Source organism: Schistocerca nitens, chromosome 5, assembly GCF_023898315.1.
Source record: "Schistocerca nitens isolate TAMUIC-IGC-003100 chromosome 5, iqSchNite1.1, whole genome shotgun sequence".
Lineage (NCBI taxonomy): Eukaryota > Metazoa > Arthropoda > Insecta > Orthoptera > Acrididae > Schistocerca > Schistocerca nitens.
In genome coordinates this window covers 345787739-345799973 of record NC_064618.1, presented here as the reverse complement: position 1 = coordinate 345799973, position 12235 = coordinate 345787739, and the positions used below count along the sequence as shown (strand labels likewise).

Here is a 12235-nt window from a genome sequence, read left to right as displayed (position 1 = left end):
ACGTGCGATTATACACAATGCCAATAAATTTATGCCAGAAGAAACAGAGGAGCAAGCAAAAACCACATTGAAAACTTCGCTTGAAAGTACTGCAAGAACACCTAACGTTTCCAATCACTGAATAAATGGAATAAAGCATAGTTACCAGTACATCCCAAGGCCTTACTATTTCGGAAATATGTGGAAGAAGTAGAAGAAAATTTTGTTTCTGGTAATACAGGTTGTCATGGAACTGACACAACTTCCACGTGACATATGTTCTTTATTTTGCATTGTAAGTATCGTAGTAAGCGACATTGTCCGCTACTCAACCGTTTTTCCCCTTTTTTGTTTGATGAGATTTCATTCTGGCAGCATGTGGTTGGACTTGCTTTTCTTGGTACTCTAGGGAGAAAACACTGTCTCTGAACATCTACATTTGTCGAATTATTGGTGGTTTTGACATAACCAGTTAATTAGACAGTTTGCTTACTCGCTAGTTGTAGCTTACGAATTCTGCGTAGGCTTCAGAAGTCCAAATCCACCTCTCCTACTGTGCAATAGCCGTTCACAACGGATCCCCCAGCACTATTCCTGTCCGCTCCCCTACCACGCCATCTGCACAGGTATTGTCCAAATTATTTGCGTGTACTCTGTCTATGAGAAACTACAGAGACCATGCAAATGGACTTGCACCCCTTCTAGCAGTACTTTATCGTATGTCACTGGGGCAACGAAAGGTAGCTAGTACCTGGAGAAAGTGCACGTCATTACCGCTTCAAAGAAGGGGCGTCAGGCCTATGTTGCTGACATCAATCCAAAAATTATTGAACATATTTTATAATCACCTATTGTGGCATCCCTGAAGAACTGAAAAGTTTAAATATCAACATGGATCCATCAAACAGGGATGTAGCGAAGTTCAGCTCACTCTGTTCAATCATGAGACAAGGGAGGCGTAGACATCACGCCCAGATTCATGCTGTCTTCCTTGACTTGACGAAGGCTATTGATTTAATTCTCATTGCCGTTTAGAAAAACAGAATACGAGTTTTTGAGTCCCAGATGAGATTTGTGACTGTATTCCTCGCAGATAGAAATCAACACGTCGCTCTTAACGGAACAGAATAATCAAGTAAATGAAAATGAATTTTTAATCGACCACGTTTTTAAATCGAACTAAAAAGTATAAATAATTTTTCTTAGCCCCGTAGAGATTCATAACCTCCACAGAAATACAACAGACAAAATTAAGGAATTTTTAATAGCCGTGAAGTTAGTTGTAACATTTAAAATTAAAAACCTGGAGCGCATGCAGCAGATAATAGTAAGTTGGTGAACTACGCTTGTGTCAATTAGCAACCAGTGCAGTAGTAAGGAGGTGAAGTATTCATGTGCCAATTATGTATTGCATGCACCCGATGTTTTTCGTTTTAAATCATAGAAGTATTTTCGTCACAAGTTATCAGGACTATCTGTAAGTGGTGATTGGGAGAAATTATTTTATACTTTTTATTCCGATTAAAAATGTGACATATTAATAATTAATTTTCATTTAAATAATTATTCTCATTTCATGAAGACATATTGCAGGAAGTGATATGTCGCTCCAGTGTTCCCAGAACGTACTCTCTCTGAATTTTATTGTTCTATGTGTGTGTCTGAAATTTTTCAATCGATTTCAAACATTTTGATGACATTACAACGCAGACATGTGGTAAATTTCGGGCTTATTTCAGTTTCTCTTCACCTAACTCAACGAACCTCTGTATACCTCGCGAAAAAGAGAGTGAAGGTAAAAATCAGAGAGAATTAAACTCACTCAGAGGGCACCAGTGATCGTTCTTCCCGCGATCCCTTTATGACTAGAACAGGAAAAGCGCGAAATGGCATAGGTACAGAAATGTGTCCTCCGTCACACGCTGCACAAGAAAGAGAGTTAATATTGCGCTGCCTTCCAGTTCTCAGCCATATTTAAAATGTCAAGTTTCCAGCTCATCACGAAGTTAGTTTAAAATCAGTGCAAACAGACAAGAAAGTGATATCCATTTCCTCTTCCTCCCTCTCTCTGCTCAACCATGGGCACCTCGAATGCATTCTGGTACTATCTGAACAACACGCCTGTCCTGCAGAGCAGGTGAGATTTCAGATTTTAGCAATCATTTTGTCTCCCATTCCCACCCATGTTGATAAGACAGACATGAAAGCGAATTTATACTGCATTGTCATCCAGATCTGAGCTATGTTATAAGTTCCGTAACTCTAGCACATCGGAAAGTTAGTTTAGAATCAATTGCAGAATCTGTACCAAACAGACAGAGAGACAAGAAGGCAACCTAATAAAAAACTTTGTAAAATCAGACATATTAGAGCTAATGCAGATGTTGATGTGCAGTCGTTCTACGCAAGCGACTTCGCAAGTGAAACAGACAAGGGAGCAAATGGTAGATGGTGAGGTGGTAGTACCAGAAACACCCTCTCCCTCATACTGTAAGATGGCTGCCGGAGTATGGACGTAGATGTAGATGTTTATTGAAGTTCTGTTACATGCCTCTTTTGTATGAATCGCCCTTTGTTTAAACCATTGTTTAAGGATGTGTGTATTGAGACAATAATCTTATGAAGCTAGATGGCAGGGAAATGACACGTCTGTTCCGTCACGCATGTGCTACAGTCGCTGACGTTGTGCCTTTTTGTATCACAGTTACAGGATGCAGCGGCTACTGCGAATGCGGGATCGTCGCAGGCGACTGCTTGTCGGAGGGAATGGAGGCCAAGGGCTATGAGGTAAGCTGACAGCCTGAGGTGCAACCAGCGAGTCTTTAGATTATCACTAAGTAGGTATAAGCTACGGGGTAAAACAGGTAGTAAACAATATGTAGAAGAACCAAGAGGGAACAATAAGAATGGAAGACCAAGAATAATGGGCTCGGGTTACAAAGGGTATGAGACAAGGCTATAGTCTGTATCTGCTGCTGTTCAGTCTATACACAGAAGAAGCAATGGCGGAAATAAAAGAAAGCGAGAACAGCCATTCCTTATAGGCAACAATCACTGTTGAAACAAAGTTTTAAGACAGTCGTAAGCCGCAGTCAATGTCTTTTATTGGAAAGTACCACGCAGTTTAACAAGAGCATCGTCATAAACTGTGGAACTTAGAAAGTGTTAGGGTATGGAATGTTAAACTGGCATAAAAGACATGATCATAGAAATTAGAGATACCTACCACCAGCTTAATCTCTGTTTTCGGCAAGGTAACAAGCCAATTAATTTGAACGTAAGTTATCATATTGGAAATTTAATTCGTTCTTTTGAAATTACACAATGTAAATTCCACAGGTTTTTACGACGTCCTTGTCAAACTGAACTAAACTGACAAGTAACAAATACTGATTGAGATTTGTGGCTGTCCTACAAAATGAAAGAAAGGTTCAGGAGGTGGAGTGAAATACAGATTGAGAAGATGTCGCTGATAAGATTCGCTGATGTTAGTGTTATCCTCAATGAAACTGAGGAAGAACTGCAGGACGAGTTGAATCGAATGACCATTCTAATGAGCACACATCACAGATTGAGAGTAAAGCGAAGAAAGAAGAAAGTTACTATTAGTAGCAGAAATCAGATTAGTGAGAAACTTACCATCAACAATGGGAATCAAGAGGTACACGATGTCAAGGAATTCTGCTACGAAGCAAAATAATCCTAGACAGACGAGGTAAGGAGGGATTTAGCAGAACACGCAAAGACGGCATTCCCGGCCAAAAGAAGTCCACTAGCATCAAATGGTAGCCCTAAACAGTGGAAGAAGTTTCTGAGAATGTACGTCTGGACCACAGCATTGAATGATTGTGGTAGACGGGCTGTGGGGAAACTAGAACAGAAGACAATCTAAGCGTTTCAGATGTGGTGCTACATGAGAATGTTGAAAATCAGGCGGACAGATTAGGTAATGAATGAGGAGGTTCTAAACAGTATTGTCAAGCAGAGGAACAGGTCAAAAACCTTGACGAGAAGGAGTGACACAATTGTAGATGAAGACATCGGGGAGTAACCTCCATGGCAATAGAAGGAGATGCAAAGTGCAAAAACTGCAGAGTAGGACAAAGAGTGGAATGTATCCAACAAATAACTGGTTGCCACTCTGATACGGAGGGATTAGCGCAGGAAAGGAAATCATAGCGGGCCTCATCAAGCCAGCGAGATGACTGATGACCAAAAGAAGTAACCTCCGGCACACAGATTACCTTCGACTCCTTCTCATAAATTGAGATTTGGCTTTGATTCCATGTTTTGTTCGTGAATGGTGAGGCCCAGTCAGCAGATTGTCAAATCTGTAACTTCCGTGGACGTACCTATGTTGTAGTCGTTGGCTTTTCCAAAGTTGCTAGTCAATATCTTCATATTATGTTCGAGACGAATTTGGAATGAATGAATAACAAATAAACGTTCTGTAATGTTTGTTTATTACAATTTAATAATTGGCACCACAAAAACGGCACAGCTCGCCTTCATTTTGTGTCATCTCAGTGTTGCCACCATACTGTTTATTAGAACCGAATCCGCTGAAACTGTTGCTCCCATCATAGTAACTGGTCCAGCTCGCGGAAAACTCCGTAATTATCAACCTTTCTCTGAAGCGACTTCTGCTGTTATGGAGGCTTGTGATGTCATTCTTATGGCGTACAAAACAAAAGTCACTAAAAGCATGTCAAAATCGAAGTTGAGAAGAAAATGATTTCATATTCGTCTTAGATTCCGAATCTGAGCAAAGTATTTCATATGTGAGTGATGCATATTTATTAATGTTTTAAGTAATTGATATTAATTGGAACATTGATGTTTTTATGAAACAAATTACATGTCTAGAAGTACTTAGACCTAACACATCCACTGTGGCGCTTCAGTTACATCAGACGCTTTTCAAAAAACGCGCAAAAGTAATCCGTGCAGTGCTCTGGCATTGGGCTTTAAAGAATTTGTAAGTGGAAGCCATCACCCACAAAAGGTCTTATGTCTCTGCGAAAAGGGCATGGTCCTAGCTTCGAATTTATGCTGTTAGGAATGCTGTGGATTATTTCTAAAAGTGAAGCCAGTTATGAAAACGGGAAACAGACGAAGATATACAAGATCGTTATTAAAAAATACGGATAATTTCAAGCAATTTTATGTATAGTAACCGAAAATGTATTTTATGTAACCTCAGAACCAACTTTCATTATGAGTAAATTTAGAATGAACAAAGTGCCTTCCATGGGAAACAATCTTTTGCTCGCAACCGTTCTTTAATTTACAAAAAGAGCAGAGAATTAAAAAAAAAACATGTCACAAAGTCGCCTTCATATCTTGCTACGTCTTAAAATGTGGGAGGAATTAAAGGGTGTAGGTTGTACTGAAATTAATTACAATGAAATGACTTAACTTTATGTACGATTGTAATAAAAGAGCCGGCCGGTGTGGCCGTGCGGTTATAGGCGCTTCAGTCTGGAACCGCGTGACCGCTACGGTCGCAGGTTCGAATCCTGCCTCGGACATGGATGTGTGTGATGTCCTTAGGTTAATTAGGTTTAAGTAGTTCTAAGTTCTAGGGGACTGATGACCACAGATGTTAAGTCCCATAGTGCTCAGAGCCATATGAACCATTTTTATTTGTAATAACAGAGAGCTAATATTAAGTACGTCATAACCAGCAGGCATTCGAAATTGGAGGAGGTCGGTGGGGGTGTGGGGTCGGGGGGCAGTGGGGCAAAAGGATCCTTCGCTCTTTCTCGAATTTCGGTATATAGATTTTTTATTCATTACAAAATTACCACTCTTCGCTAGCAATGATTTTCTGTAGATACACCATTGCCGAGCGTGATAAGAAATACTGTGGCTTAAGCACTCAGTTTAGTTAGTCACTGTAAGATGTATACCAGATAGGATTGATCGAGGAATTATAGAAGATCCAAAGAGGAGCAGTGCGTTTCGTCTGTTGTATTTAGTGAGCGCGAAAGCTTCCCAACTCCAGTGGCACAAGCTACATGAGTGGCGTTGTGGGTAACCCCGTGGTTTACTGTACTGATTCCTCCTTGCGTATATTCCGGAAAAAGGTCATGAAAGGAAAATTAAGATTTCGAGGTCAAATGGAGGCCTACCAACAGTCTTTCTTCCCACGTAACAAGAAGGGGAGAAAGTGAAATGATGCTTGCGCACAAAGTACCCTACACCACCCTCCATAACGCAGACTGTGGTGTACAGATTCAGATGTGGAAGTAGATGTCTCATTTGTTCTATCACATATTTGACATTTACCAACAAACAGTGTAAATACACTCCTGGAAATTGAAATAAGAACACCGTGAATTCATTGTCCCAGGAAGGGGAAACTTTATTGACACATTCCTGGGGTCAGATACATCACATGATCACACTGACAGAACCATAGGCACATAGACACAGGCAACAGAGCATGCACAATGCCGGCACTAGTACAGTGTATATCCACCTTTCGCAGCAATGCAGGCTGCTATTCTCCCATGGAGACCATCGTAGAGATGCTGGATGTAGTCCTGTGGAACGGCTTGCCATGCCATTTCCACCTGGCGCCTCAGTTGGACCAGCGTTCGTGCTGGACGTGCAGACCGCGTGAGACGACGCTTCATCGAGTCCCAAACATGCTCAATGGGGGACAGATCCGGAGATCTTGCTGGCCAGGGTAGTTGACTTACACCTTCTAGAGCACGTTGGGTGGCACGGGATACACGCGGACGTGCATTGTCCTGTTGGAACAGCAAGTTCCCTTGCCGGTCTAGGAATGGTAGAACGATGGGTTCGATGACGGTTTGGATGTACCTTGCACTATTCAGTGTCCCCTCGACGATCACCAGTGGTGTACGGCCAGTGTAGGAGATCGCTCCCCACACCATGATGCCGGGTGTTGGCCCTGTGTGCCTCGGTCGTATGCAGTCCTGATTGTGGCGCTCACCTGCACGGCGCCAAACACGCATACGACCATCATTGGCACCAAGGCAGAAGCGACTCTCATCGCTGAAGACGACACGTCTCCATTCGTCCCTCCATTCACGCCTGTCGCGACACCACTGGAGGCGGGCTGCACGATGTTGGGGCGTGAGCGGAAGACGGCCTAACGGTGTGCGGGACCGTAGCCCAGCTTCATGGAGACGGTTGCGAATGGTCCTCGCCGATGCCCCAGGAGCAACAGTGTCCCTAATTTGCTGGGAAGTGGCGGTGCGGTCCCCTACGGCACTGCGTAGGATCCTACGGTCTTGGCGTGCATCCGTGCGTCGCTGCGGTCCGGTCCCAGGTCGACGGGCACGTGCACCTTCCGCCGACCACTGGCGACAACATCGATGTACTGTGGAGACCTCATGCCCCACGTGTTGAGCAATTCGGCGGTACGTCCACCCGGCCTCCCGCATGCCCACTATACGCCCTCGCTCAAAGTCCGTCAACTGCACATACGTTTCACGTCCACGCTGTCGCGGCATGCTACCAGTGTTAAAGACTGCGATGGAGCTCCGTATGCCACGGCAAACTGGCTGACACTGACGGCGGCGGTGCACAAATGCTGCGCAGCTAGCGCCATTCGACGGCCAACACCGCGGTTCCTGGTGTGTCCGCTGTGCCGTGCGTGTGATCATTGCTTGTACAGCCCTCTCGCAATGTCCGGAGCAAGTATGGTGGGTCTGACACACCGGTGTCAATGTGTTCTTTTTTCCATTTCCAGGAGTGTATATTACTAGACCCAAAAATAAATTCTGTAAAGACTTTAGGATCTTAATATTGTTACAGAAAGTAGTGGCAACCATGAATTCATTCATTCAGCAACCTGTCTGAGTGTATTAAATGTCTTACGTGTAATTTAGTGAAGTGTAAGGTTGAATTAAACACCATTCTATTGAACAACTCCATCTACTCTATTGACGGTTCTCGTCAATGAAACTCATAAAAATCACCATTATACATTTGCTATGGTTAACATTACCACTGTATTTCAGTAATATTTCATAATGTTAAATCATTTCATTGTGTTGCATTATAAAGTGCAACGTATTTAAAAGCAGATTAAGTGATAGAATATATGCTTTTACTGACGATGACATGCAGCACAAAAGCATTGTATTTAATATGTAACTAGTAGTGGAATTATTTGAAACAAATCACGGAGTTGCTGCTTCGAAATTTCACCAAAATAAAATGAGCATCAACTGTCTCAGGTCATTTCACTTCAGACAGAATGACAAATACATCACAAATTATATATTTCCTAAACAGCAAGACTCCTTCTCTTGTTAGTTACTATTCTATTAGCATCAGTGACTCAGATACCGTGATAAATAATTATCGAACGTTTATAAATTTGAACTATAACAATAATTTATTCATATGAAGATCGTATACGTACCTGGTATAATTGATTCGCTGACGAACAACAGCAAAAGAGGGGCGATATTAAAACGGTGATTCACTTCATGTAATATTGTTCGTAGTGCCACGAGAAAATATTTTAAATTTCGCGCTCTTAGCGCCTCTGGACTCTTACGCGACCACGGACGAAGATCACACACATCGCAAATTATGAAAACTAGACACGATGTACTACAGTACTTAAATGATATGTACATCATTGTCTTCGTAACATTTTCCAGATACACCTTTCTGCAGGATCCAATGTACTTGTAAAATAAACGTCTGGCGGTAAGCTCTTCGACTTATTTTTTTCCACTTAGATTACAGTATGTTTTGGCTGTGCTCCTTCTGTTGATTCTACATTCTAATAAATTCTTATCAAGTCACAGTTTTTCTAAACCTCTGTATTATCCAGAAATGATGTTGCGATATCGCTTTAAAACATTTTACCTTGTTACTTTACAGCTACCGATTAATTACCACACAGCAAATCTTCAATACGTTTTTCAGCATATGTTGATAAAAACATACAAATGCAAACTGGATGTGTTACGAATAAACGTGTTTTTGTTCTTTCAGACAGTATATGACCGGCTTGCAGAAGTCATCGTAAAGGCGGATGCTTGATTAGAAAAAAGTGAAATAGAAAGAGTTATGTTACTTATTTACAGCTACTATTGTTGTAAGGACATTAATAAGAAATAAAAATTCTGAAAATTCAACAACTGTTTTATTGAACCTCATTGTTGTTTATTAGAGCGAGAACTCAAAACAATTACATTTTCTGACGGAGCGTGAATGTCTATATTAGTGATGATGCTGATGATGAAGCACGTGACTGAGGACTTACTACAAGCCGTTCCAACTGACACTACCTGGGCTGCGTCCATTTCATGTTTCTCAGGTATAACTGTCTCAAGTACAGGTGACGATAGTGAGTGTGTATATAGTCTTTTTGCGTGTTTATGTCCACTTTGTTAATGGCGACGATAGGGGAGAGGGAACCTGGTGCCGACAAATATCCTGACTCTTTCGAAAAATAGCAATGGGTTCGCCGTGCTGAACGCACCCATCACACGGTTGGATTACCAACAAGAGTGCCATGTGACCCCTCAGTAAGGTCACATTATGAAGAGATTTGGAGTTTATTCAGGATAATGGCGTAAAGTCTGCTGATCAGGAACTGCTAGCCAACATCTCTGCTTCCTTGTGGTGAAATACTGTGATTAATAGCTTCTTCACCACCAGGATTCGCCACGCGGGGTAACCGCACTGTCTGGGCGTCTTGTAACGCTCCGCGCGGCTTCCCTAGAAGGAGGTCCGAGTCCTCCCACGGGCGTGGGTGTGTGTTGTCCATAGCGCAAGTTAGTTTAAGTTAGAGTAAGTAGTGTGTAAGCTTAGGGACCGGTAACCTAAGCAGTTTGGTCCCACAAGATCTTACCACAGATTTACAAATTCTTTTACCAGGATTCGAACCTGTTTCTCCCTGTCAATTGCACTCCACCACACTAGTGTGCATTAGCAGCCTCTGCTACTGTGCCGGCTGTTGGGTGGGCTCATTCACCTGAAGGTAGTTACACAACATTTTCAAGTACCAAAGTTTTATGCCTAAGTCTAGCACGCTGTCTCTCTGATTGGCTGGCTCTGAGCACTATGGGACTCAACTTCTGAGGTCATTAGTCCCCTAGAACTTAGAACTAGTTAAACCTAACTAACCTAAGGACATCACAAACATCCATGCCCGAGGCAGGATTCGAACCTGCGACCGTAGCGGTCTTGCGGTTCCAGACTGCAGCGCCTTTAACCGCACGGCCACTTCGGCCGGCGCTGTCTCTCTGCACAAGCACTTCACTCCTTAGAGTAGAGGTATTACCCGAACTATGGGTGTAAGTAGCTGTTCATATGCAAGCCACTGATTCCTACATTCGTGCATTTAAGCTTTTAGCGTACAGTACGAGAAAGTACCCGTGGTCTAGGGGCAGTCGGCTTTCAGCCGTGTTACCGTGCGAACGGGCTCGGCGCGCCGGGCAGTGCTCCGCAGGTGTTGTTGTTTACCCGCTAGCGCGCGGTCGCCTCGTTGTCTTGCCGTATAGTACCTGTACCGACCCGACATGGCGTTCTCATATCGAAAAGCTACAATCAGACTAACGTTCAACGCATCGTACACGAGACCGAAGGCCCATGAAATTGAACGGTTTCTACGAGACATCATGCACATCGAACCACAAGAACTGATAGGAATTCATCTGTCTATTGTAACCAGCACAGTGTACCTCAAACTGATTGACGAAGCGGCCTGCGACAGACTACTCCAACGATCTGCAAACGGCTTTCGCTTCTGTCACGCAGACGGTAACGTGAGCGTGGTAGGAGTTGACCATGCTGGTCTGGGGGTGCGTACCGTGCGCATCTTTGAACTACCGTTCGAAGTTCCTGCCAACCTAGTCGTTGATGCGCTGCGGCCATACGGCACAGTTCTGAGCCACACGGAGGAGAAATGGAACACATTCGAAACGTACCCTGTCCTTAACGGGGTACGACAAGTGCGCATAGAACTTAAGAAGCACGTTCCATCGTATATTTTCGTTGGTGGCTGCCGCGCAATTGTTATATATGATGGACAACCGAGGACCTGCTCGGGCTGCGGCCAGGAGGGCCATGTTAGAACTGAGTGTCTGCAGCGCCGCCTCGTTCAGGTGCCCCGCAATGAACTTCCCCAACGATCCACTATGACCTCTCTCCCGCTAACATATGTGGAGGCGGCACGACATGATGTGATGGATGATCAAAACCTGCTCCCTCCTCAAGCCGCTGCCAGCTCCGTTGGAGAGTCAGAGCCGTCGACGACGCCGCAGCCCAACGGTGCAGAGCTTCCTACAGCCTCCGCCCACCGCAGCGTCGTGGGCACCCAGCCACCGTCACTGTCGGGATCAGACACAGGGGTTCCTAGCGACCGAGACTGTGTCGAGCCCCGCCCTCCAGTGGATGTCGAATCTCGGACCCGAAAGCAAAAATCACCCAAGCGACACAAGAAGAGGCGATTGTCAGCTGACGAACAGGACAGGAATGTGAAGCCGGCGGAAGCCATCGACTTCGTTGACTCGCCCACAATTGCAACGGACTCCAGTGGCATCATTCACCAGAAGGTGCCTGAAGACAGGGAACACTCTCCTAAATCTGGTGGCCCAGAAAACGAGGCGCACTGCGTCGACTCCCAAAATGTGGGCTCCTGTGAAAGCGTCCAGCCCCCAATGACATCACAATCGTCTCTTGGTGATTGGGCAGACGATATGGAGGCAGATGCCGCACAACAAACATCGATATCTCCACCAGAGCCCATGGCTGACATTGAGCCCGGAGGGCTCTGCCAATCAGGGACTCCTACGGCACAGTAATGCACGGCATGCAGATGGATGGCTGTGTGGTGTGTGAGATCACTGTGGGATTGCACCGGCACACTGCCTCCGCCACTTGATATGTCTCAGTCATACCGTGTGGGAACAGTCAACGTAAATGGTGTCCACTCCACTGTCAAGACCCGCATGTTGCACGACATGATCAGAGCGGCAGACTTGGACATTGCCCTTCTCCAGGAGGTCCGTCCCGAGCTGTGTTTAGACCTATATGGATACACCACGTACAGCCTACCCGTAGGTGATGGCGCAGGAGGAACGGCCATCCTTCTCCGAGACGGCATAGACGCGACGGACGCGACGTACTTGCCGAACGGGCGAGGCATCGCACTCACGCTTGGCGCAGTGCGCCTCATTAACGTCTACGCTCCCTCCGGTTATTCGCACCGTGGTGACAGGCATGTCTTCTATTCGGAGGAGTTGGCCCCACTTTT

General features: G+C 44.6%; 1 protein-coding gene across 1 annotated transcript in view; it reads left to right on the top strand.

Moving 5' to 3' along the window:
- Positions 1–9107, top strand: part of LOC126259930 (uncharacterized) — a 47873-nt gene extending 38766 nt beyond the window's left edge. The window contains exons 6-7 of the mRNA XM_049957022.1: positions 2684–2766; positions 8968–9107. Of these exons, the coding sequence (XP_049812979.1) occupies positions 2684–2766; positions 8968–9015 (131 nt within the window). The 3' untranslated portion in view covers positions 9016–9107. The remainder of the gene's footprint in view (positions 1–2683; positions 2767–8967) is intronic.
- Positions 9108–12235: the final 3128 nt, after the last annotated feature.